General features: G+C 39.8%; 1 protein-coding gene across 2 annotated transcripts; it reads left to right on the forward strand.

Annotated features, from left to right (window-relative positions):
• The first annotated feature begins 614 nt into the window (after positions 1-614).
• On the forward strand, positions 615-27,435 carry znf644b (zinc finger protein 644b). 2 transcript variants are annotated; one of them, XR_002275683.1, is made up of 7 exons: positions 615-900; positions 14,857-17,580; positions 18,231-18,809; positions 21,261-21,383; positions 21,666-21,762; positions 22,408-23,967; positions 27,371-27,435. XR_002275683.1 is itself a non-coding variant. In XM_020609997.1 (6 exons), exons 2-6 carry the CDS (start codon positions 14,874-14,876, stop codon positions 22,583-22,585), a joined length of 3,684 nt encoding a protein of 1,227 aa, XP_020465653.1. In that variant the 5' UTR covers positions 615-900; positions 14,857-14,873; the 3' UTR covers positions 22,586-24,016. The 2 variants fall into 2 exon arrangements, 1 of the variants encoding a protein (XP_020465653.1); XM_020609997.1 differs by lacking the exon at positions 27,371-27,435 and having other exon boundaries at positions 22,408-24,016.
• The last annotated feature ends 16 nt before the right edge of the window (positions 27,436-27,451 follow it).

Raw genomic sequence — 27,451 nt, forward strand, 5'->3', positions numbered from 1 at the left:
AGTGTGACTCAGTTTCTAGTCAGTTTAACCTCTGATGTATTTCATCTAGACATGATCCAGACATTTTGAATATTTTTTTAAATAAGGAAGGGGCAAAAGGTAAATTAAAGACATTTGTCCATCATTGACGCAATCAGAAATAAAGTCATATTCAACAACAACAACAGTTAATAATAACATTACAACATTAAAAAAAAGGATGACTGCACTGATAACGACATATTTCCTCTTGACTCATGATGTTTTTCAGCATGCATCATTATTCTACAATTTAAATTAGGCTTAGCACTCACTGCTACAAGTGCCATTAAGCGCTAAATATACAACAGTAACAAAAGATTTCAGGGGCGAAACCAGTGGAGCCACTGGGAGATTCAGTTCATGGCCATGTAAGACCATAATTTAACCATTTCCTTCTGTGTTACACATGTGGATGACACTGCTGTGGTTTGTAACAGATCAACACAGGCGCATTTCCCTGATTACAGTAATACTGGCCAAGTTAAATAAATAATAGATATATTGCAAAATAAATTTTTCATTTTGTGTAAGCCGGTTGTGTGACAGTGACAGCCCAGTTATTACACTGACTGTCTCTGTAGAAAGGCGTATAGCCACACTCTACACTCTCTAAGTGGTGTAATGTAGGATTCAAGGTCAGGCGCTTCTCCCCAGTTTCCTCGATCTGTTAGGGTGAGGAGCTGAAATGTGCATAAGGGGTCGGTGTGCACTTTGGGAGACGCTCCTTTCTCTACCTCCCTTCTTAAACGCCTCTCTTCTCAGGAGCAGAGTGCAACCAGCTTGATTTTAAAACAAAATGGCGACAGCCTAATAGGGGGAAGGACGAGCGACGGCGGGAAGTGCAGTAACGAACTTGAAGATATGAGTCGTCGTCCTGAGGTAGGTGTGACAGTCTGTACGGTTTGATGCGCGCAGGGATACAGTGTAAGCAGGCGCCGTCATTAGTCAGTGATGTGTCGCTGTCGTCGTCGGCCGCGAACACTGCAGTGACTGATAACTGAGCAGTGCTGCTATTTACTGTAATATCGTCTCAACTCGAATTAGTCCACTCTTACAACATGGAGTCTTTTTCTAAGACACTGCTGATACAGGTCCTCGGTATGGCTGCCGCATAGGCTAGCCTGTCAAAATAAAGCCAGCTATGGTCTCTGCTGTGTAGCTGGTTCAGTGTGAACAGACAGAGAGACCATTTGTGGCAACTCGGGAAACAGCTGTTAAGTTTGAATTCGTAGGACGACACAACGTTTGTTGTTGTGCTGATAATTTGTGTAGGAAATACACTCATTCGAGGCAGGTTCAGATTGAGTGAAGACACCTGACCCAGATGATCAGCAGTGTATTTTCTGTGCTGCGCCCTATTTAGTTTGAATGTTCAATGTGTGGAGCGTTTAATTGACTCATTAAATAGGGCCCTCAAAAATATTCCCAACACAGCGAAATAAGCTGTGTCCATGGCACGTCTACTACTCTCTACTCCATTTTCATGCTTTCTGCTAACAATCCAAGCTTGTGTTGCATTTTCTAGATTAGCATTAACCACATTTGATATAAACATCTGTTAGTAATGACATGAAGTGATACTCATTAGGAAGTGTCCCTAAAATACTGAGTGCCTGGTGTTCTGGCTCTGACATGTCAACAAACTGGACAGGACGGCTACACATGCGTCACCACTTGCAATTACATCCACATGAAATGCAATGCAAACGATAATAAAATCTTTTTAGCTGTTTTTATAAGTATTCTTTTTGGATCTGGTTTCATTCGGTAACAGACTGCTTCAAATAGTGAGCATTCATTGTTGTACTGTCATTAAAGAACTTTTACACCTAGGGAAGATTATTTACATCGCAGTTTGATGCTGTTATACGTTTTTGTAATATGTAGCCTATTTTTTTTATATTTGGAAATAGATATTTTTATGTATGAATAAATTTGTATAGCATGAAATTCTGAAAATGAACCAAAAATTTAAATCAAAATGAAAAGTTACAGACTGTAACACAATGTGGGCTTGTCCTGCAAGCACTGCTTATAATGAATTGGTCACAGGGGGACAATTTGTTTCATAAAGTAAATAATAGTAAAGTGGGGGTACAAGAATTCATACATCTATACATACATCCATTCTTAAGCAAATGGTGACCATTCAGAACGGTTTTATCAGTGTTAAATGAAAAATTCGACACCCCTTTCTCAATTTTGTAACGTGATTTCATCAGATTAATTAATCATTAAACAAAACCAGCAGAGATAACAAACATAGTGGCAAAATTAGGACTCTATTGTTTCTCCTGTATCAGTTTGGGAATGAAGACCTACATAAATGAGTCCATTACTCCCTGTAGGGGCCTGAGGACGAGCTTTACATGGCTATAGGAAGAAGCCGGTGGCAGCTTAACAGGCTAGTGTAGGTTTTACTGTATTAGTATACTGCACAGAGCAAAGGAATCAACTGCTCGACTAAATAAATCAGATGGTTGAGGTTGATGTTATCGATTATATGTCACTTGACAAGGTCAAATATTTTAACCAAGCTGCCTAAAGTCCCTGAATGCTCAGCATAGCAAACAGTTGTGTGTTCTCTGCTGGCCTGGCTGCCTGCTTACACAGCTATAAATGAAGACACCTGGGATTACTTAAATGGAAGTACACTGGCCTGAATTAGCAAGTCAGCTGAGGAACAGCTGCAGAGATGAGATATTTTAGTAATCAGGTGGATCTACCAAGAATATAGAGGTCTGCAGAAATATATCAGAGCTGAGGAAATAAGAGCGGCAGGTTTTCATGGAGTCACATTCACATTGCAGTGAAATCCATCTGCATGAAATTAATGACTCACAGTTATTTCTCTTGGTGATTAAAATGTGAAGCTGTTCAGAAAACATTAGTACTGCAATCAAAGATTATTTTCATTATCAGGTTAAATTGTGAAAAATGTTTCTATTGTCAGAGGCCAAAATGATGTCAGTAAATGCTTTCCCCCCAAATAGATGGTCCAAAAGCCAGTTTACTGTTAGAGAAAAGCAGCATATCCTCTAAGCTCAGAAGCTGAAACCAAAGAATGTTGGGCATTTTTGCTTAAAGGGTTAGAGAAGCAATGAATTAATTATCAGATTAATTTCCTGTTGATCAAGTAATTAATTCACTGACTGACTATTTCAGCTATAGCCTCCATACTAGTTACATTTCCACCATGGAAGGCATGAATTTGTCTAAACATTTTTAGTTCTAAGGTTCAGTTTGTGAATGGGTAGCAAACAGACGCTTGGTTGTGGCTCTATTGGCTTTTGTCAAGGTGCTTATTTACCATGTGGGCTAACAAACTGTACTGTTGCTGTAACATACAGTACATGCTGTGGCAAAATAACTGGGGCTGCGACTAATTATATGGCATCTTTAGAGTTATTAACATTAACCTGCTGAGCCACATGCTTCAACACAAACCGGTGAACGCACACTGTTTGGTTCTTTTTCTTGTCTTATCTTGCTCAGCATGCTGCATGATTATGCAGATCAACATTCTCAAATTTGACAAACACAGGTGGTATTAGTAGAATATTGTTTCTTATTAGAAGCGATGTTATTAGCTCATGGTTTATGATTCAGACAAGAATCACAGTAAGGTGACATGCAGTGAGGCAGCACGTTTTGTGTCAAATAGCCACTGAACCAAAGTGAAAGCATCTGAAAAGAAAAAGCAGAGTGTTGATTGTGTTTTTATTGAAAACAATAAAATGTGTGTTATGTTAGGTCTTATATTCTTGTTAGTATTATTATTATAATCATTATGGCAGAGCATAAACCTACAGTAAAATATGACTGTATCTGATGAGGTGTTATCATTCAGGCACAGTTGTATGTCTCCTTACCAGCTTAACACCTGAAACTGTAGCTCAGATGTGTGAAATGCTCTGGGTGTGATTACCAGTCAAATTAAATCTGAGATGTCAGTTACATGTGTCAGTGCTTCCACTCCTACACTTGGCAGGTTGTAGGGAGTGACAAGCTGGCTGTTGATTATTTTCCAGTGTGAAACAGAGTTACTGACGCACAACTACTATTTACAATACTCTGGTCTTTGTTTCATTTTCTTAAAATCTAAGCCATTGTTGTGAATTTTGACGCTGATGTTGTTTTTTGATAAATAGATATTCTATTTTATAGGCTACAACTTCACTGATAGTTCAGCACTGGCCATTCTAAACAACCTAGCAAAGCACATGCTCTGCACATCTGATTCATTGAAGACAGGCTCTACGCGGCCCTGCACACACCCTCTTTTCATGACTAAATACTAATCGCCTTGTTTGATAATGGGACATATTATTTTTCAAGTAAAAATGTCAAACATTTCCTGGCTTCTGCTTCTTATTCATGAACATTTTCCCACATTTCTTTGCCTTTCTTTTCTTTCTGTAAAGAGAATATCTTTTGAGTTTGGACTGTTGGTTGGACTGTAATGGACATTCTTTCACTGTTTTGTGACATTACATAATTTGATCATTGAAATATGGTTAACTGCAGGCCTATTTCATTTTGATTTTGGTCTTTTATATAGTGTCAGTTTCAATACCATTTCACTTTTTGTCTAATCTCCAGCTGTCACTGTTCAGCCATGCACAGAATTTCAAAGAAACCAAATAAGTACCAAGATGTACATCCATATTTTGTTGGAGGAAGTTTCAGGTAAAATGTCAGATGTTGGCCTCTGGTAGGATTGGCAACAAATATACTTTAGAGATATTGTTTTTTCACATTTTGCTGATTTTAGTACATGCACTATGTGCAACTACAGCCTTAATTTCACCTCTGCCTGTTTCAGCACTTAGTTTTCTTTGTTCACCTTTCATTTCACTTTATATTAGTGAACATTTACAGCTGCTCCTGTAGCAAATAGTAGGGAGGTATGAGAAAGCTTTTGTGACAGCAGCTCTACTGAGAAGGATTTGCAGAATTCCTACGGATGTGGCTTCATTCTCTGGTTCTGATTCTCTGACATATGATGCAGCCTGATTATATAAAAACGGTGTACATCATGTTCGGAGTCTAGTTTTGGGTCTTCTTCTAAAGGGATTATATTGGAATTAAATAGCACCCCCTTCCTCTTTTAGAGCAGCCATGGGAGCAACTTCATGTAAATTTCTGGCAAGGAAATTGTTTTAAAACAGACAAAGGCTAAGATTGCATAACTCTGCAGTCCATCAAAGGCTGGATGAAGAACTGGCTCAAGCTGTAGATGTCCACAGTCCAGTCTGCTCCTCAGCCTCTGCAGATCAAGCCTCTTATTATCCCTTTCCACTCAGGTTATGGACCCTTTCCTCCACTAAGGGGCAGAATATGATCACTGATAGTCAAAGCCCTGACTTTAAGGGTTGACACATTCAAAAGAAACATCAATTAATGTGGCTTGTGTCATCATGTTAAAGTGAATCGATGATAAAGAAGAGATGTAGATGGACACAAAGAATGTCTCACCATTTTACATACATGATTATCATTGGATGAAATCTGAGAGTAAAAAGGTGAAAAGAAATCTGTTTAAAAATCAAAACGGTATGCAGTTATGAATTAAGACTGTCCTGATGTTTAATAATAATATGATAGTACAAGTCATTTTGTACATAGTTTTGAGGAATAGCCTTCCATTATTTGTACAGTATCTTAGTAAATTGTGGTTTTATAATTTTATTCTTCCAGGCTACCTAACAAATACTTTGTGGTATATTTCGGTCTTATTGAAATACTGTATGTGTAGGTCTACAAGCATGTCAAATCAGTATTGTCTTAGAGTTCAGTCTAAACGACCTCTGTCATCGAGGGTGTGGATTAGTGAGTTTCTACGGTACCTGAGCGGTGAGGCGGCTCACCTTTTCTGTGATACCTATGGAGCTTAGCACTTCTTTCATTAATTTACCATTTATTCCTCAAGTTGAATGTGATATTTCGGTGATTTGAGCACACAGGGCATGGGTTAGGCACAGTCATGCTGACAGAGGGCTTTTACAGACATTCTCAAAAAAATCTGGAGTGTAGGATTATACATGTAGAAAGTTATATAGTGATTAACCTTCATTTCAGTCCCCTCTGTGATCTCTAGTAGGCAAATCCTCTCCAGTCAGCTGTTGTCAGGGGTATTTCTCCACCCTGATAAATGACCTTCAAACTGATAGGGTATTCCCTTTTTTCTTATACTTTAGAAGCATTTGTTTGCCCTTTCAGGTAGTTCAAATGTTTCCTTAAACTGCATCTCACTCCTAGGTTCTTCAGTGATTAGGCTGCATTGATTCAGAGGTAACTTAAAGGCCCCCCCTTGGAGTTTTTGACCACTAGTGGCACTGTGGAGCAGTGTTCTTCTGTGTTTTGTTTTTGTCATGTACACTGAATGTAAACATAACGTTGTTAATGAGAGACAACTCTACAAGGCACCGTTAATGTATCAATATGGCCTGTTACCATGCAGACCTGTGTACTGTCTTTACAGCCAAGTGCCTAACATGGCAAGGTGACTAAAATAAAGTTATCATACTAAGTGACTGAAAACTTGCTGTTAACATCAGTGATGAAATGTATCAATGTGGAATGCTCCATACGGTCAGATGTTTGTTCTGAGATATGATATCAAAATCACAATTTCATACACTGCAAAAAATGTTTATCCTAGCAGGTTCTTGTCTTTAATAATAACGTCATTTCTCACATCTCTGGACTGAGTTTATTTTAACCAGTTTCCTCAAGTAATTCACTTGTTTCGTGAATTAACTAGAAAAAAAAGTCAATCATTTGAAACAAGAGAGAGTAAAGCATTTTTATTCTCAAATCAAGAAAATGTCACTTGATCTTAAACAGCTGGAAACAGATGAGGAAGTGCCTCCTTCTAACCACAAACCAAACCAAAGCCTGTTAATCTGGTAGTCATATAAAAAAAGGAAAGGTCAAATGTCACAGTTGTTAAGCAGCTTTTATTTAATGAATGTCAATGCCATATTTCTAGGTATTATGCAAATATTTGTAACATTGCTATGGTTTAATGCTTTTTTATTGTGATTGTGATATCAGTTATTATTATTTTTTAAGAAATGCAGCATAACTGACAAAGCCACGTCTAGTTACTGCTATCTTTATGTTTTATGAATTTGTGCATTGATGCTGTAGAAAGCAGGCTTTCATAACAATGGCAATTCCTCAGTCACCCCTTTAAAGAAAGGATATTTTTGAGCCCCCTTTGATTTGGCCCGATTTGTTTTGATGTGAAGAGTGAGTGGTTTTTAAAATCTCCTTAACTCCCCAGGCCCGGCCCAGCCTCCCACAGGGCTAATGACCATAGCCTGGCTCGTGTTGAATAATACAGTTACTCGCACAGTGGAAATGAGGGGGAGGGCTTGGGGTTAGACATGGGCCCTCCTCTTACAGTGCACGTCCATTGATAAGATTGTATTAATTGGTATGAATAGAGGCTTTTCTCTCAGTCCTTGTATACATTTACCATTATACTCATTAGCTTCCCGTTGCCTCCCTACAACTTTCTCCTTCACATCCCCAGGGTCTCCTGGGAGGCAATTTGCATCTCTCCATGGTGTCTCTCTAGGGTTATTGAGGAAATATTAGCCCCTTTTCTTTTGTGGCCGACCCTTTGATTTATTTGGAGCTGGAGCTGATAGAGTGGCACTCACATGTTAATGACTGGCGCTGATACAGGCCCCTGGTGCAAGACGACTCATTGATCAGGGTTGAAAAGGTACAATTGACAAGCGGTACTGAATAATCGTCTTACATGCATCCGTGTGTATGTGCGTGTGAATGTGTGGACCTTGGGAAATGACAAGGGAATCCCACTGCTGTCAAGGCTACACAGCTCAAGCTGTCCACTTTTCCTGATAGAGTTAGATAAATGTGCTTTTGTTGGCCTCCTTGTGACTCTTTGACAGCCACAGTTTTCTCTTCAGAGGCTCGTTTCTTCTTTGTTCACTATGGGCTCTGCTATTCATGTCATGTCTTTGACCCCATATAATCATGGTAGGGCTTTTTTTAAGCCACTTCTAGGTCTCTAAATCAGAATCTGCAAACAACATACTTGATTCTGTTCAGAGTTTGTCCTGGTCTAATAATAAAATTCAAGGTGACTACTGAGGGCTCACTTTGGTTGCCATTAGTGACTACGAGGCCCCTGCTCTCCGTGGTTCCCCCTCGCTCCTGCTGTGGTGCACTCATATTATGTCTTAAAGAAAGATAATGAGAGATTTCATCCTAATACCTGCGATGCTTGACATGCCTCCAAATTTAAGCTCAATGATGTCTGCTCAGCAATGTGGTGCCTGTTCTCAATTTGGAGAGCAGTTTGACACCGACTCCCTTTCATCTGAATGGTCACATGTCTATGGCAAAGCAGCAGCAAAGTTTGTTATATATTTTTATGTATGTATATGTGTGTGTGCGTTTCATTTTTTCCATCTCCACTGAAGTGGGAAGCATCGGTGCATGTCTAATCATAGCAACAACTTCTGTCTTGTGTAGCATTTATATACTTTCAGTTATATGGTAATAATGACATTTTATAAAAGTCAACATCCTAACTGCCGCTAAACAAAAATTCCCCACCACTGCAATCTCTGCATCTTCTCTGCATACTTATAACAGATTACAGGTTATGTATATCAATTGCACAGCTCATGCATATTGTTATGAAGGAGAAATGCAGGAAATGGAAATGTGCCATTTCAGCGAGCCGACACAGCTTGCCAAACGCAGGCAAGTGGGTAGTGCTTGTGGTGATGGTTGGGTTTGTTTTCCTCTCAGTGTTGGGAGATGAGAAGTCATGTATTTAAACAGAGCAGATATGATGTTTATGAGAGCCATCTGCTTGGCAGCCCTCCTGTGCCCACTGCCCTCCTCAACGTGAGAGCAGCCTCATTAAAACGGTCACATGCCTGAGAAATTTCTAACTGCTGTGTTTTTTTTTTTCCTTCTTCTTCTTCTTCTTCTTCTTCTTCTTCTTCTTCTTCTTCTTCTTCTTCCACCCTTTAAAAGGAGTAGAGTTTAAAACTAACAAAGCCTTGGGAAATCCCCATCAGACATCCCTCCCTTAATCCATTTAATTTTGAAAGGTATTGTTTAAAGCTTTAAAGTTTATATCGTTTAATCCCCCTCCAACACTACGGGCAGCAAATGAGGCCGTGTCAGCAGCTTGAACAGATATAATCTACTCCACACAATAGAAAATCCTCCTTCAAGACAAGGTTGCACGGTTTTCCTGTGAACTCACTGTTTGATGTTTCTACCTGCTATTGAACATGACTTCTGTCTTAACCCAACTGTCACTTGCTCCCTGTCCCCTTTTATCACTCCGAATGTTCTCGCTTCACCCTTTTTCATCAGTAAATCTACCATCACCAGCATTTCACTCATTCCCCTTGTTCAGGAGAGGGGTGCGAGAAAAACTTTTCTTGTGGGCAGGTTCAGGGGGATTTTTTTCTTCTTTTTTTTGCCAGTGTTGAACCGAAGAGCAAGACTGTTTTCAGTTTGTGAGATTCAGACAGTTTTACCTGTGGTTCAAGGCACTGCGCTCTTCAGTTTGACCCTTATTCTGTCTCCGTGAGTATTTCTGTAGCTTTTGTCTCCCCTGGATGTGCAAGTCTTTGTTTATTATAGATGCTTAAAGCCTCCACATATTGCTGAGCTACTTGTTTTATCATACTACTATGCATATTTGCTTACTTGCTGAGGGTTAGATGAGAAGACTGATACCACTCTCACATCAGTCCGCTGTATATAAAACTATAGCTGGCAGCTAAGCATAACAGAGTGGAAATAGGGGAAAGGACCAGCCCGGCTGTGTCTGAAGGTACCAAAATACACATGGTTCCAGAGCAAATGCTAAGCTACTATTGGCTAGCCAGCTGCTTGCTATAGCATTATAAGTTGGAGAGCTAAAGTCTTGATGTCACAATTGAGCAAACCTTTGTAACTGAACGGAACCTCTCATTTAGCATATTTTTCCAGCTCATTCTGTGAAATAAATGCAATTTATTATTCAACACAGAGTGTGTTATTGGAAACAGAAACTTTCATAGGTTTACCTAAGTTAAACAACTCTGTGAGCATACAAACAGCTCCCATCTAAGTTTACTAGTATGGCAGCACTGGTAAAAAACTGTCATTACCTCCAAGGAGGTTATGTTTTTGGTTCTCTGTGTGTGTTGGTTAGCAGGATTACTTGGTACACTGCACACTGGTGGGGACCAACCCTAGACCTGATGAGAGTTTGGCTGAAAAGGGTAAAAGGTCGAGGTCACAAAAAAAAATCGCAAAAATACCTACCTTTAACATGGAGCTAAATTAAAAAGAATCATATCTCAATCAAACGTCATCAAAATAATTTTTTGTTGGAAATTGGACACACATACTGTATGTAGGGTGGTAGTGTCTATCACCAGACCAGATTTCTTGTGGATCTGATCCAGATTCTGTATCTGACAGCCATTTAAATTTGACATTGAAAACCCTATTCAACACATATTTTCTGCCATAACTTGGCTGATAATGAAGAAAAACACCTGAAATGTCCAGGTAAGATGCACAGTATAAGTGCCTGTCATACTCTAAAAGATGATCTGGATCGGATATGGATCAAGGCTTTTAGGACCCATTTTGTGTTGTTCTGGTTCTCATTTTTCCCAAGGGATTCATTTGAGGAACATAACTTGGAAGTTCATATGTCTTATTGGCTCTCAATTATGTACATATGTATAACCCTCACAGATTTTTGGAAACATTATTAAAGCTCTAGTTTTATTATTTTGATTTTTTGCTTGGACACAGCTAGTTCAGCATTTCCAGTGCTTATTCTTAGCAAAGCTAACTGGCTGCTCTCTTTTCTTTAACGCTTGGCAAGAAAGTGAATACAACTATTTCCCCAAAATGTCAAACCATTCTTTTAAGACACTAATTCTAGTAATAATTACCTGTGATTTGTTTCTTGTTTCTATCTCTTGAATGCATGCTGATATTTTTATTATTAAACCATGCATTAGTATTTAATTTGTTCTTACTCTAAATAACAGTTTCTGTGCAGCATACACATACAGTATGGTCCTCATAGGTTTTCCTTTAGTGTATAATTTGAGTCATATAGCCCCAGTGTATAGTTTCACTCAAGCAGTAAATTACATTGTTTAGTTATCAAAGGCTTTGTGTAATTACATTTGTGCAATTCAGGATGACAGGGCTGATAGCATCTGTGCAAGACGCTGGCATACATAATTACAGCCAAAATCCCATTAGGGAGAATGGAGACCATTTTTATGGAAATGACCTTTGGGTGACAGAAATCCAGGGGGATAAAAGAATATGTAATCCAGACAATGACATTGTGTGAAGTCACTTGATCTATGTTTTCTCATGTGATAATTTAAGAAATTAAAGTTTTAGTTTCACATTTTTCTTCTGAACAAGCCAGTTAGTCACATAGTCATAGGAAAGGGAGGTTTGGTGTAATTTTGTGGTGTAATTTCTCTTTGATACGATGGGTAACTGCAGGGTGAAGATGGCAGAAAACTTCACAGTGTGTGTGTGTGTTTCGCTGTGGCACCTTTGCTGAGAGATGATGCTCATCATGGAATTACTGGAGTGTCAAGCTGAATCTCTGTTTTTGAGCCACACTTTGATACTCTCACACTAAAGAGGCTGCTTCATAAATTCACACTGTGTCAAATAAATCAATAGATCCCATTAGCTGAGGAAGTTGTGTAGTCCAGTAGTTGAGGCACCCCCAAGCCTGTTGTTTAGACAGTAAAGGCAATGGTAGAGGAATATACTGTACATTAAGGTTGCCTCTTGATCCACACAGACAGCTCCAGTAGTTGACAGTGTTTGGCTGACTGGTCCCAGTTTGTTTTTAGTGCTCTCTCCACTGCGCTGCCAGCCTGGGTCTTCAGTCGAACAGGAAGAAGGAATTTACTTAGACATTTTCAACCTCACAAGTCTACAGTGCCAAAATCCTCCGGCTCAATCAGATTGTTGTCCCACTAGGCTTAAAGGTTTGTATTAGTTTTTGGCATTAACGTCTAAGATAGAGTAGGATAAAAATGTCACAGTGACTATGTTTTTGGGACGTCCATTGTACCGGCCAACAGGACTTTGTCTCCTGTCAGGATGCAAATAACATTCATTTTCACATCTGATAACTGTGTTGTTTATTTTCAGTGCTGTAAGAAAATAGTGAAGAATTCCTCTCAGAATGTTTTCAGCGCTCAGCTGTTTGTCCAACCAACAGTTCAAAACCCAGCGGCATTCAGTTTACAATGCCTTGGAGCTAAGAGGGTGAAAAAGTTTATGCATTGACAGGTCAGTAACACTTGGCCTCTGCACTAATGTCAGTTGTGATGGAAGCACGATGTTGTTTCGAATAATATGCACCTGCTATTCTACTAATATTGCTTTAATAAAGATTATGAGGTAGTATTACTACTTATACATTAATGAGGCAAAAAATAAATTACATGAGAATGTTTTGGCATTTTCAGGTATTAGGGTTAGGTGCCTAGTGGGAAATAACAGGAAGAGAGATCTGGCATTACTGTATATGAGGTGAGCTTGTGAGCCAGATTCAAAGCCATACTGATGAGAGTAGGACATGGCATGCTTCCCAGCCCAACAGCTCTCAGAACAGGCTGCAGGAGATCATGTTTGACTCATAACCTGAAACTGTTCCATTTTTGCGCTTAGTAAACTACAAATCAAAGCTTCTGTTGTAATGGATGTGGATATTCCAGTTTATTAGTTCCTCTACATTCTTGTGCCATCCATTACAGCATCCTTGCAATACATCCTACCTATTTAAAGTTTATTGCGTTTTGTTTGAATTAGCACCATGTCATAGGTACTGGTTCGGTACTGGACTACATTACTGCGTATTGAGATGTGTTTCTAGATTTTTTCCACCTCATTTAGACAGAACTTTAGAAACACCTGTCAGTATAATGCTCTGCAGTACAACACCAGCACTAACCACACCCTAAACAATAAAACCTCTTTGACTAAATGTTAGAACTTTTAAAATTTATGGTAGAACTGATGTTATGTTGCAAAGATTATAAAGATGTATCTAATAAAGTAGCCACCTGGACTGGTTGTTTGGAATATTTTGCCCACTCAGAGCAGAGTATTAGAAGCACCTCTTACTGTACTATAACCATATAAGCTCAAAAAAGTAGGATTGTTATATACAGTACATCACATTGTGCACATCTGCCTAATAACACCAGAGATTTATGTGTAACAACACAGTATATTACATTTTCCAAAGAGGATTTTTCAATCTCATTTCAAGATACAAAATAGAAACTTCAGGTCCTGGAAGATATATATATGATGACTGCTCAATATGAAACTGAAAGGTGTCTTAGTTTGCCTTTTTATTGCCTGGTGATGATGCTCATTGTAAATCTAATTTATCAAACTGAGGCACGTAACAATGAAACGAAAAATGAGGCATGTATCTTGGGGAAACAATCCAGACAGGGTGAGGTAAAGCTCATAGCAGACTGATCTGTGCATACAGCTTAACTGTAATAAACAATGCCTGTAAATATCTTCAGGCAAGGCAAAGTCAGCCTTTGAGCATTAACTAAGCTTAAGTAAATAGAAGCAAATAAAAAAACCAAACATTTCTGTTGAACCTCTGTTCATTTTATATAGAAGCCAGTTGCGTGAGTTGGCTGCTAATGAGGCTTGCACATTTTGAACCAAGATATTTTGATGGTTTTGCCACCCTGCCGTTTGGGGGTAACACTGAAGTTCGCTTCAAATTTAGAGCGTCTGTTCCCTCTTCGAACCTCTAACACCACAACAGATGGGGAGAATATGGAGCTCGGAAGGTTTTACCTCTGAGGTGGTAACAGTGAAGCCACTCATTAACACTGAATTTACCACTTCGTTAGCAATGCAGCTTCCTGTAGAGAGCGACCAGCCCTGGATGTCAAATCCACCGAGCATACTGTACATTTTAAACTAAATCAGTTTTGGACAGCATAGTGTAATCAGTGATAAAATGTAGCATGCACAGGTTGAAATGTATGCTGATTATGATGCTAGTTATTAATGCAAAACCACCAAATGAATATGTTTGTCCAGATAAAAAACTTAGCGTTCCTTAAATTCAGCCACTTTTAAAAGAATCACGCCTGTCCATGTGTATGTGCAATGTTGTCTTTGTGTGGGTCTGTGTTTGTGTTTTAGACAGATTGTGTGCCTGCCAATTTGTCAGGATTCAAGTAACAACAGTCTCATGCTGGGATCTGTGTTGACACCATCACAGAGTGATAAGACGTATTATGATCTCATTGGAGGTGTACTTTGTTCCCATGGAAATTGGTCAATTTTAGCAGACGACTGAGAACTTTAGGTGGAGAAGCAGGAAGGTTGTACCCCAGAGGTACGCTCACATAATTAAGCATCCTCGCCAGGGTATTCAGGGCTAACAGCAGGGTTTGTTGTGAATAGAGGTGGCGAAAGCGGGTGTTGGAAAATCATAATGTGGCACAGAATAATACCACTCTCATTTTATGGAGCAGTGGGAATAGCCCAAAAACTAATTTTTTTTAACAGAACCACATTGTCAGCGTGAATGAGAAAACAGAACTCGATTTTATTGTACCTGTTGTATAGTGTTTCATTTTGTAATTTTCATCTGCATTACTTCTTTTGCCAATTTTCTTCAGATGATTGAATATGGCACTAAAGAAGACAGTAAATAAAGAACAGAGGAAATTCTGTGCTTGTTAGACAGCGCGTTTTAGGATACACTTAATAATGTTGTGATGTTCTTTTATATTTCAGAAAGTACTGCTGCTACTATGTCTGATCTGAAGCCAAATGCACAAGAGGACAAAGATGCAGAAACGTCGTCTGACAGCCCGGGTCGTACTCAGGAGCCATTACAGAGTCACACTTTCTCCCTGAAGAACAATGCTGCAGGTCTGTCCTCAGATGAACATGAAAACCCTTTAAATGGAACCCAGCCGAATCCATTTGTATACAGCAGTGTCCCTGCTGTTCCCCATGCAGGCAATTCATTGCCTTCAGGAGCACTTGTTAATGGACCTGGTTCACACCCCACCTCAGAGGTACACTGTGTCCTGAACAAAGGCACTGTTTTATCCAACAATGTCCTGGATGCCGTGTGGCAGGCGGAGAAGGACACGAGCCCTGAGGTGTTACAACCACCTAGTGAGCTTCAATCAGACGCTTGGAGGAGCACAGCGGGGCCCGCCGTAAAAACACTGGCCACACAGCCATGTGTCAACACGCCACTGTCTCACTCGGAGGAGAATGAGTCTAAACTGGCCTTTTCCACACTGTCAGGTGACAGTGCAGAGCAAATGCACATTAGCCAACCTTCAACAAAGCAGACAATAAAAGCAAGATCTCGACGGAACATAGAATGGTCAGAGAGCTCCTCGGATGAATATGATGATGCTGAGGTAATCAGATGGGAGGTAGCAAGAGAGCATTTCTTGCACAATGGCAGAAGGCTGGAGACCGAAGTGATGCACCAAACAGACAGGAAGCGCTATGCACATGTAAAAAGAGCGTCAGGCTCCCTAGAAAAGGGTAACAACAGCTTGTATTGCACATACAGACATTTCTGCAGTAGTGATGATGGTGAAAATGTTGACATTGCCAACAAGGATGGCTCTTTAAGTACACAGACTGATATTAAATATTCTGTTGCACCATTCAAAGATCTTCCTAAGAACACAGCTTTAGACTTTGGGTACCATATTTCTAGCACAACACAGGAAGGGTGTAATGAAAATGACCCTGAACATGAAGACAATTTTAGTCCAAAAGTGGATCAGCTGAATACAGAGCAGCTGGAACAAGATCCACTTTTCTTTTCATGCACAATATGTAATGTTAGTTTCAAAGAAAAAAGGCATTTCCACAGACATATGATGTATCATTTAGGCAAGCATAATCAGGTGAACAGCGAGAATGTTTCGCAGCCCTTTTTATGCAGGGAGTGTGGGCGTGTGTTCTGTGATAGCTACTCCCTCATGAGGCACATCATTATTCACCAAGACAGGCTTGAAAAACCTGTGGAGGAAATCAATGGTCTCAAAAAGACTGAATTTGAAGACAGGCCCACCACAGTACAGCGCCCTCAGTGTGTACTTGGTTGTAATTCCCAGAAAATCTTTGTCCAGCACGCCAAAACACAAGATAATCTGAAGCACTACTACTTCTGTGAAGAGTGTAACTACATTACCCTGACACAGCAGGCACTTGAAGCACACTTGCAGGTTGCACACCTCACCACATACCAGCCTCAAAACAGGAAAATGACTCATACTAATGATGCAGAGGAAGCAGACCACGTTCGGCTTCAGTGTGAAATGGGTTTTTTCTCTAGCAGAGACCAAGTAGTATTGGGAAGATGTTCTGAGCTGGAAAATCAGCGACCACATTATGGTCATTTTAAAATAATTGCTGGCCAGCCAAAAATTGCTAGGTGTAAGCCGAGCACATTTAAGTCTGCTCTTAGAGAAACAGCCCATCTCCCCCACAGCACCAATAAATTAGAGGACACTTATATTCACAAGTCCAGTGACAAAACTGTAAATTCTCCTCTGTTCGAGTACCATGTTGGTTGCACCAAAAACATGCTGTCGTCTTTGTGGACGATTGACAAGCATGGAAAATTACTCCTACAACCAGTAGAAAACCTCGATGTGGCAACCGATCTCACCTGTGTGGAAGGAGACACTGAAAACAGTGACTGCAAGGCTTTTGGCAGCTTAAAGCAGGCAAACTGTGCTGCAACCACTGATTTTTTACTATCAGCCAGAAATCTTAAATTAGACCAGATGTTCTGTCAGGGCCGCGAGAATGGCCCTGCAAGTGAGAGTTTACAAGTGCAAACAAACCAACATTCCCCATCAGTGAGTAAAATGCCAACACCTTTGCACAACACTATTGGCAATCTGAATGATAATATATTGCCAAAGCTTAGCCAGAGGCTTCAGAAACAGTCTACAGTTATGGAGTTTGAGCAAGGCTGTGAGGGTAGCAGTAACTTCAGTAAGGACAACAGTGAAGCTCCAGTCAGTTCCTTGGAAAGCACCAAGAATGAAAGGAATCCTTATGCCCGGAGGTATTTCAGAAAGAGGCAGAGGTTTTCTGACAAAGACCCAAACCCTCCTGCACTCCAGGATGAAGATGGTGGAGAAGAAGACTGCAGTGACATAGAGCAACTCATAATCAAGGAGGAGTACATCGACGCTACAGCGTGCGATGATTCCCCAGAATCTCCTTGTGTGGCTACAAGTAACAACTTTGATGTTTTCCCCACACAAGTGGCAGAACACAAGCCCTGTCCATACTGCCCTGCAGTGTTTGAGTCTGGGGTGGGTCTGTCTAATCATGTGCGAGGGCACCTTCATCGAGTTGGCCTGAGCTATAATGCCCGGCACATGGTTTCACCAGCACAAGTGGCGTTGCGGGACAATCAGCTCCAAATACGCAGAAGGATCTCTGCTGGCACAAAGAAAATGAGAAAAGGTACAAGTTCTATTTCAACCAACACAACAGACAAGTAAACAACTCCACACACGTATTTTTCTTTTATAAAGCAAAGGAAATAAGGAAGATTTCACCATTATATGGGAGCAGGCTCTGGATGCTATTGCATTAGACTGTAGGCTAACATTGGTAGATTAGATTCAGTGAAGTTTAAGCTTGATTTATGGTTCTGCATCGAATCTGCACCATAGGTATGATGTAGATAATGCATAGCCCCATCCCCCATGTCATAGCCTAAGCAGTAGCCTGACATCCAGAGATGTAACTGCACATCATGGAGACACAGATAACAACAGCTGTGACTGGTTGGGTCGCATGTTGTGTTCACCAAGCACATTGGTTAGTGCTCTTTCTAAATGCCTTTCCCTTGTTGCTCTTTCTAAATGCCTTTCCCTTGTAGTTTGAAAAGTGAAACATAAAGCTTCATAGCCACTGTGATCCTTGGCCAATTACTGTATATAGCAGCTAAACACTGTTGTGTTTCAGGACACAGATGATTTACACATCACTACTTTCAGTTTTAATTTTGATTGTACATACTGTCCCAACATCTTCTGATTTGGGCTTGTCCAGTAAATGCTATTTTGGAATTTCTGTTCTCTCATTTCATTTTTACTGTGATATTACAGCTGCCAAGCCAGAGACCCAAGGAGAGCACACATGTCCCCTGTGTTGGGGTTGGTTTGATACTAAGACTGGCCTCTCCAACCATGTGAGGGGACACTTGAAACGAATAGGCAGAAGTGTTAGCAGCTCCAGTAAGTCACCACTGTGCATCCTAAATGAACTGCTACAGGACGAAAGAGAGCATCGGAACATCCTCCAACTCCTTAAGAAGAGCCGGTTTCCTCCACAACCTTTTGTCTCTCAGAAATTTATCAGCAGCAATGGCTTGTTTCTGATGAAAACTGGAATCCCAGTAAAAATTCAGTATGGGATGAGGATTCCATATCCCATACTGGATAGCTTGGTACCAAAACAGGAAGTAGGGGCTTTCTCAGAGAGGAAGAAGCTTAAAGTAGAGGCACTAAGTGGCACCAAAGCCTCTTTGGGCACTTTAGTTGAACTGTTCCAGACAAGAGAGGAAGATGTGGAGCTTACAGTAAGAAACAACCAGGAAGCCTATGCAACCAGGAAGTTCTGTGATATGGCCAAAGAATACAAGGAGGAGATACAAATGAGCAGTGTGGCAACACAGTGGACTCACAGTATGTAGCCTTATGCTATGTTTGATTGCAATTTCATGTTCAGTATCTTAGAAGGTCATAAAACAGTTTTTGCATGTTTTATCCTATTAACAGTATTATATAAGTACAGTACCAACATTATTTCTAAAGCATCACTGGTAAATTTCAAGTCTCTGCAAGTGGAATTTCATGTTTAGGAGTCACAGTACAGTAGCAAATACATCTTAAAAAAACTTGAACAGTGGCCAGAGGTTTGTTAAATTATACTTTAATTGTAGATGTTTGACACAGACACCCATAAGACATATTGTAAGATGTGTTTCAGGGCATGACCCTCACCTTTGATTTTTATGTAGGAAATGTAGGAAACATGTTTTGTTCTTGCTATGATATTATTCATCTGTATTGGGACTTCATAAGAAATGCACAGATAGCCCTCATAAACGGGCCTTGGTTATGGTCAGTATCCAATGGCACTTGGCGAAGGAATAGAACTTGTATATTGTTCCAGTTACATTGTGTATGTACATTATACAGTGTTATATAAAAAGAATCATGTTTTGCAGTTTTGCATAATGTGATGGTACACTACCATTTTAATTCAGGTTAACCTAATTAAAGGGAAAGCTCCCTTAGGATATGATTACAATAATATTGGTATTACTAGATGGGGCATTATATCTTTAAATACACTACTGATTTTACAGTCATGTAACTGTATATTACTGAGCTCCTGTCTGTGGTTTAAATAGTGGCGTGTTTAGATCCATATCAATATTTTGGGACTAGAATTTTTGACATAAATATTTCCTTTGGCAGTGCATAAAGTTAAAAGAAATTTAGTACTGAGTATAAAATCAATCACAAATTAACAGTATCACAATACAGATAATCTGTATACTATAGGTGGACACTAAACAGTATGAAAATTGTTCACAATCATTTGATTTGAGGAAATAACACATTTAATGCCATCAAAATTAGTTTGAAGTTCATATCAAAAAATCATAAGATCCTCTTGCTGTTGAGTTTGACGCTTATTATTCATGTTGTAGAAAAATTTGGATGCGGTGGCCAGGCTGGGGCACAGATTCAGAGAGGGGTGGCATATTTGAAATACATAAAAACATTTAATTAAACTGCTAGTTCTGAAATAATAAACAATACATGATTAAGATTAAACTTGTTTATTTTGTATAGAAACGAGAAACACATAGTGCTTCCTTTAACTAACTTGTGCGGCACTCCTTATTTACTCCTGGTCAGGGACATTGCTGCTGTGTGGTGGTTTCCCCCCACTGAGGCGAATCATGCCAAGTGCTCCACAACAACACAGTCAGAGAAATGAATGCAAATATCATGCTGCATGCATGATATAAAATAAAACTAATCTGACCAATATCAATTATGAAGCACCAGGAAAATGTTAGTTGTACAATTTTCCATTGTTTTTCATTTTATATTCATTAACACTGACACATCACATTTTGACTCTGGCAGGCTTGGCACCAGAGGTGGCCAGTGCCACCCCTGGCCACCCTGTGTCTCTGCCCATGCTGTCTAAATCAAACTCTCAATCAGGTACCACAAAGAGTTTGCTAAATATTTAAAATCAAATTCCACTTTGCTGTACTGTCTTTTAAACTGAATGGTACTTGTCATTCTCATGGCTTTACAGTGACAACTGCAGTGTCCTCCCAAAGATGTCCATCTGCTGTGTGCCCTCCCCTAAAAATGATAATATATCTTTGCTTGTTAATAGCAGTGCATTTTCATCACTGAGCTGTGGCTGATAGTGTCATCAAGCCAATTTACACATTAGTTAACACAGAAAATCAATATTTATCTTTTTTCTGCAAAGATGTTTTGACTTGGGAGGCTTTTTTTTTTCTTCAAGCTAAAATTACTTTGAAAAGTAAAATCAGGCTATTTTTAATTTTAGAAGATCTTTTGGGATAACTTCTTAAGCATCCCACTTCTGACTATCTATTAAAAGGCAAAGGCACACAGCAGGATCATTGACAGTTTTCCGTTATAGGACTAACAGATCTGTTATTTTTTGTGTAGTTTATGAATACTCTGTGACTCTCAAGAGGTAGGGTAGTGTATGTGAAAATAACCCCCCTGAAGACACACGATTGTGTTAAACTTTACCAGTAACACTTTTCAAACAGAAGAGTGCAAATCATATGCTTAGAAGGAAACCAGGTGGAAGAAGCATTAGCTCACGCTGGGAGTAACAGTTTTATTGATAATAAAATTATTGCATGAACTCTGACATGATGCTACAGTGCTATTCTCTTTAAATACAACCAGACCTCTGATGATCCTAATCCTGGATTTGAGACATAAGTATGAACTAAATTATACTGAAATGAATTAATTCAGGATTAAGCAAATGCACAATTTAATCATACAATTTTAAACTACATTTTTGATCAATCTCACTTTTCCTGATGTTCTATCTTTCAGAGAAATATGATTCAAATGGGATTTGTATTCAGTATAACAGCACCTTCCCCGCTGCTGTGAGTCTGCCTGGTCACTGTCAAGCCTACGCATGCAGCAAGAGAGTTGCTGTTTTGGAAGAACTAGGTAAGTTTCTGACAATAACAGCAAAATTTCAACATATGTTTCTTGTGCCATGCAATAACAAGTGTTGTTTAAATGTAGAAACAACATAAATCAAGTTCAATCTGTAGAATCAAATTAAGAAGAAACCAGATATTTGCACAGAATGATGCATTGGTAGAAATGCCTTATGAAATAAAAAAATAGATGTAGATTTTTGGCTTTGGAATTAATTATTTATGGCGCCTGTCAATGATAACATAATACATTCCCTCAGATAAAGCAGTGTAGTGTTTTGTCTTTTAGGCTATGATTATAAACTGAAGAAGCCAAGACCAAGGCCTGGGCTAAAACAGAAGATTTTACCTTCCTTGAGTGCGGAGATATACACACTCACCTGCAGGTACATTGAAATGAAAGATTACATATTTAATCTGTATGGCTCTCTGTTTGAGTAAAGAGCAAAGTGAGAGATCTCTACTCAGCTACATCATATGCAGCACCAATAGCTGCTCTGTCTATCTATCTATCTATCTATCTATCTATCTATCTATCTATATACAGGTATATACTGTCTTTTTAACCACTCCACAGATGTTATGTTAACAAATGCTCTTTTTGCCAAGTCAGTTAGGACATGTACTTTATGCATGACACAGGTATTTTTTTCCAACACTTGTTTACAGATAAAAAAAAAGGGGGGGGGGCACTTCACAAAATAGATGGCATCATGAGGAAGGAAGATTATGTGGATATATTGAAGCAACATCTCAAGACATCAACCGGGAAGTAAAAGCTTGGTCACAAATGGGTCTTGTCCAAATGGACAATGACCCCAAGCAGACTTCCAAAGTCGTGGCAAAATGATTTAAGGACAACAAAGTCAATGACTTAAGGACAACTAAATTATTGGAGTGGCCATGACAAAGCCCTGACCTCAGTTCAATAGAACATTTGTGAGCACTGTAGGCTAAATGGGTGGTGGAGATCTTGATACAAGGTAGAAAATGGCTACAGATAAATTGTTTTTTTCAATTTATCTTTGCAGGTTCTGTGACCTAGTCTTTCAGGGTCCCCTGTCTGTCCAGGAGGATTGGATCAGGCATTTACAGAGGCACCTTCTGCACACCAGCGTGCCCCATGCAGGGACAGGGATGGTGGAGGTTTTGGGTCTTCATCACAAAATAGAAATAAGCATGTCTCGTAGACAGCCAAACCTTATGTAGAATTGCATCACTCTGGATCGCCCACTATGTACAGTATGGTTAATACATTATTTTAATCTGCAACGGTTTATAGGAGTATATAACAATTAAACCAGATTGTTTTCAACAGCATATATTAATAATAATGTATATATCAGCAAAAAATTATTGCTATGGTTTGCCTTGTCAGATACACTTATACAAATTATAGGATTTCTCTTTACTGCCGGCTATATACAGTAAGTTACTTAGGCACAACAGTGGCAGTATGGGCAGCAACAAGGCTTCACTATAATCTGGTCTGAGAGTGCAGAACTGCTACTGGTAAAAAATATATACATGTTTTCATGTGTTAGTCATCATAAGAAGTGCCTTGTCATTATGACAAAGCATTTCGTTATAATGGCAAAGTGTTACATTATAAAGTGAAAATATGTAACTTTTTGTGCCAAAAGCAGAAACCTTTCTCATTTTAAAAAGAAACATTTCTCAATATCCTTCTCACTTTTTATGAGAAACTGGGCATTTGAATTAAGTTCTTGTCTTATTTTCCTGGACATAAAATGAAATTGTGCTTGTGCTAAGCAGTGTACAGGACATGGGACTGTCATTAGTTTGCAGATGCTCTGTAGGATTTCACCTCTTTGAGTCTGCATTGGATAGAAACTCTCTTAATCAAAGTGACATTCAAGATGCTGCATAATGTTAGAATGACTTGTTCTGTCATTGTTTGTTCTTCTGCTTGACCTTCAGCCATCAGTGTCATTTCTGAAATCTGGCTCCCTTTACAGCCATGACATCGTCTTTTTGTGATGGAAAAATCTTTAGTTATGACAAGTAAACTTTCCACATATAAGATGGAAACAGTAGATAGATGCTTTATTGATCCTGGGGGATATTAATTTATTAAAAATTAAAAATTGATATAACCAATGGCAGTACAGTACATGCAGTGACTGTTCATATGCTGTAGTTAGAAACACTTCCATGAAGGTTAACTGGTTGGTAGCTTCCCTAATGTTGTGTGTTATATTTAATAGGTTGACATTGGTTCATCATTTTGGTTTAGACTAAAAATAACTTGACAAATACTGAATGGATTCTCATTGCGTTGATGTCCCCAGAGGCTAAATCTTGTTTCTTGGGTGACTGATATCTCATTGCTTTGAGTGAAGTATCTTAACAACCATTGGATGTATGGCAATGAATCTAATGGAGATAATGCAATTATCTGAAATTCAGGAGCAGGATCTGACCTGAACTATGCCCCTTCTCTTTTGCCTGTTTCTTCTATCCCTGCTGGGAGTCTGCCAGTGCCTGAGAGTGGTGTGGCCCTCCGTAACCATCACATGCACTAACAACGACGTATACACAAGCACTCCGTGTCCAACTTTTCCATTCAGGTATCCAGTAACTGCTTACCTAGGTCAGTCATCTATCTATCTATCTATCTATCTATCTACAGTGGGTACGGAAAGTATTCAGACCCCCTTAAATTTTTCACTCTTTGTTATATTGCAGCCATATGCTAAAATCATTTAAGTTCATTTTTTTCCTCATTAATGTACACACAGCACCCCATATTGACAGAAAAACATAGAATTTTTGACATTTTTGCAGATTTATTAAAAAAGAAAAACTGAAATATCACATGGTCATAAGTATTCAGACCCTTTGCTCAGTATTTAGTAGAAGCACCCTTTTGAGCTAATACAGCCATGAGTCTTTTTGGGAATGATGCAACAAGTTTTTCACACCTGCATTTGGGGATCCTCTGCCATTCCTCCTTGCAGATCCTCTCCAGTTCTGTCAGGTTGGATGGTAAACGTTGGTGGACAGCCATTTTCAGGTCTCTCCAGAGATGCTCAATTGGGTTTAAGTCAGGGCTCTGGCTGGGCCATTCAAGAACAGTCATGGAGTTGTTGTGAAGCCACTCCTTCGTTATTTTAGCTGTGTGCTTAGGGTCATTGTCTTGTTGGAAGGTGAACCTTTGGCCCAGTCTGAGGTCCTGAGCACTCTGGAGAAGGTTTTCGTCCAGGATATCCCTGTACTTGGCCGCATTCATCCTTCCCTCGATTGCAACCAGTCGTCCTGTCCCTGCAGCTGAAAAACACCCCCATAGCATGATGCTGCCACCACCATGCTTCACTGTTGGGACTGTATTGGACAGGTGATGAGCAGTGCCTGGTTTTCTCCACACATACCGCTTAGAATTAAGGCCAAAAAGTTCTATCTTGGTCTCATCAGACCAGAGAATCTTATTTCTCACCATCTTGGAGTCCTTCAGGTGTTTTTTAGCAAACTCCATGCAGGCTTTCATGTGTCTTGCACTGAGGAGAGGCTTCCGTCGGGGCACTCTGCCCTAAAGCCCCGACTGGTGGAGGGCTGCAGTGATGGTTGACTTTTTACAACTTTCTCCCATCTCCCGACTGCATCTCTGGAGCTCAGCCACAGTCATCTTTGGGTTCTTCTGTACCTCTCTCACCAAGGCTCTTCTCCCCCGATAGCTCAGTTTGGCCGGACGGCCAGCTCTAGGAAGGGCTGTGGTCGTCCCAAACGTCTTCCATTTAAGGATTATGGAGGCCACTGTGCTCTTGGGAACCTTAAGTGCAGCAGAAATTTTTTTTTGTAACCTTGGCCAGATCTGTGCCTTGCCACAATTCTGTCTCTGAGCTCTTCAGGCAGTTCCTTTGACCTCATGATTCTCATTTGCTCTGACATGCACTGTGAGCTGTAGGGTCTTGTATAGACAGGTGTGTGGCTTTCCTAATCACGTCCAATCAGTATAATCAAACACCGCTGGACTCAAATGAAGGTGTAGAACCATCTCAGGGATGATCAGAAAAAATGGGCAGCACCTAAGTTAAATATATGAGTGTCACAGCAAAGGGTCTGAATACTTATGACCATGTGATATTTCAGTTTTTCTTTTTTAATAAATCTGCAAAAATGTCAAAAATTCTGTGTTTTTCTGTCAATATGGGGTGCTGTGTGTACATTAATGAGGGAAAAAATGAACTTAAATGATTTTAGCATATGGCTGCAATATAACAAAGAGTGAAAAATTTAAGGGGGTCTGAATACTTTCCGTACCCACTGTATCTATCTATCTATCTATCTATCTGTCTATCTATCTATCTATCGAGAGAGAGAGAGAGAGAGAGAGAGCGAGAGAGAAACATAACATATCGAGTCTCTATATGTATACATATTGATTGACGTGCCAGGTGTACAGTATACAGAGGGTATATATAATAAGTAAATGTGCATGGGGTACCTGTGCACAATACCAATATGTGCAGGACTGAACACTGTGCAAGGATAAAAACAAATGCTAGTATGTGCATGAATGAGCATTATGTGCACAGGTACAAACAAGGGTAAACGCAGTGCGCAGTGCAGTAGTATAGTGTCATAGTGGGATCATAATATTATGCAGCTGAGTAGTGACATCACACGTCCATGTCCAAAAGTCCAGATCAGGCCTCCTCACTGGGAGGAGTTGAAGAGTCCTACGGCCCGAGGGACAAATGGCTTCTTTAGACTGTGGAGCAGGAGAGAAACAACAGCCTACTGCTGAATGAACTCCTCTGCCTGGCGATGGTGCTGTGCAGAGGGTGGTGAACATTGTCCAGGATGGACAGCAGCCAACTGTGGGTCCTCTTATCCACTACAGATGTAAGGGAGTCCAGCTCTGTACCCACTAGAGAGCCAGCTTTTCTCACCAGCTTGTCTAGCCGTGAGACATCTCTCTTTTTAATGCTGCCTCCCCAGCACACTACAGCATAGAGAAAGACACTGGCAATGACAGACTGGTAGAACATGTGAAGCAGCTTCTTGTAGATGTCTAAGGACCCCAGCCTCCTCATAAAGTACAGCTGGCTCTGTCCTTTCCATCTATGTTTGGTGGGTCAGTCCAGTTTGTCACCCACATGCAGACCCAGGTATTTCTCGGTCTGGATGACCTCCACACAGACCCCCTTAATGGACACCAGCTTCAGGTGGGGTTAGGGCCTCTGGAAGTCTACTACCATCTCTTTGGTTTTGGTGGTGTTAATATGTATGTGGTTAGACCTGTAGAACATATTGTTTAGGTTTATTTTTTCTCTGGATTCCTAGAGGCTTGGAGCAAAGATTGTTGATTTTTTTCTCTCATGAGCAAGAATGTGTTGCAATTAGTGACATTATGGTCAGTATTCATACTACACAGGGATGTAGTGTTTCTTTAATAACATACACACTCCATGTCCATAGACTGTCTTCCATAAAACTGTGCAAACTTTGTGCTGTTTTTAACAAATTAGCAGAGGCGGTTCCATATTTTCAAACAGAAAAAGGGGCAAATGTGCAAAGATGGCATATCATTTTGAACTGATGGTGCACTTATAGTAAAAAAGATTTTACTTTTTACTTTACAGCTGTTCAATTGTCCCAGCAGGGAGATTAGCATGTTGTCTTCTGCCCAGGATAATTATTTCTTATTTATTTAATTGTGTGTATGTGTGTGTGTGTTCTGCGTACGCATCATAAATATGTATCATTGTCACAAACCTCAGCTCACGCTTCATAAGTTTGATTAATACTTTATTTTTCTTTAAAGTTCAATATAGGAAAGAAAAACATTAATACTGTATTTATTATGTATCATGGCGTCATGTATGGCTGCCTCGATTGTGCAGCTCTTTCATATGCTTGTTGTTTTCTTGATGTTCTGCAAGCCATCCCGGATTACCTTCACCAGATAAGAGCTAGTAAACATCAAACAACTCACTCTGAACACCTTTTCTTTGATTTTTGCTGATGCAGAAAGTTGTGCAGACATTCTGGTCGGAGGGGTAACGGCCCTCTACGGGACTTGGAGAAAACGCCGGTGAGGGAAGAGAGCAG

This window comes from Monopterus albus, unplaced genomic scaffold (assembly GCF_001952655.1).
Source record: "Monopterus albus unplaced genomic scaffold, M_albus_1.0 scaffold103.1, whole genome shotgun sequence".
Taxonomy (NCBI): domain Eukaryota; kingdom Metazoa; phylum Chordata; class Actinopteri; order Synbranchiformes; family Synbranchidae; genus Monopterus; species Monopterus albus.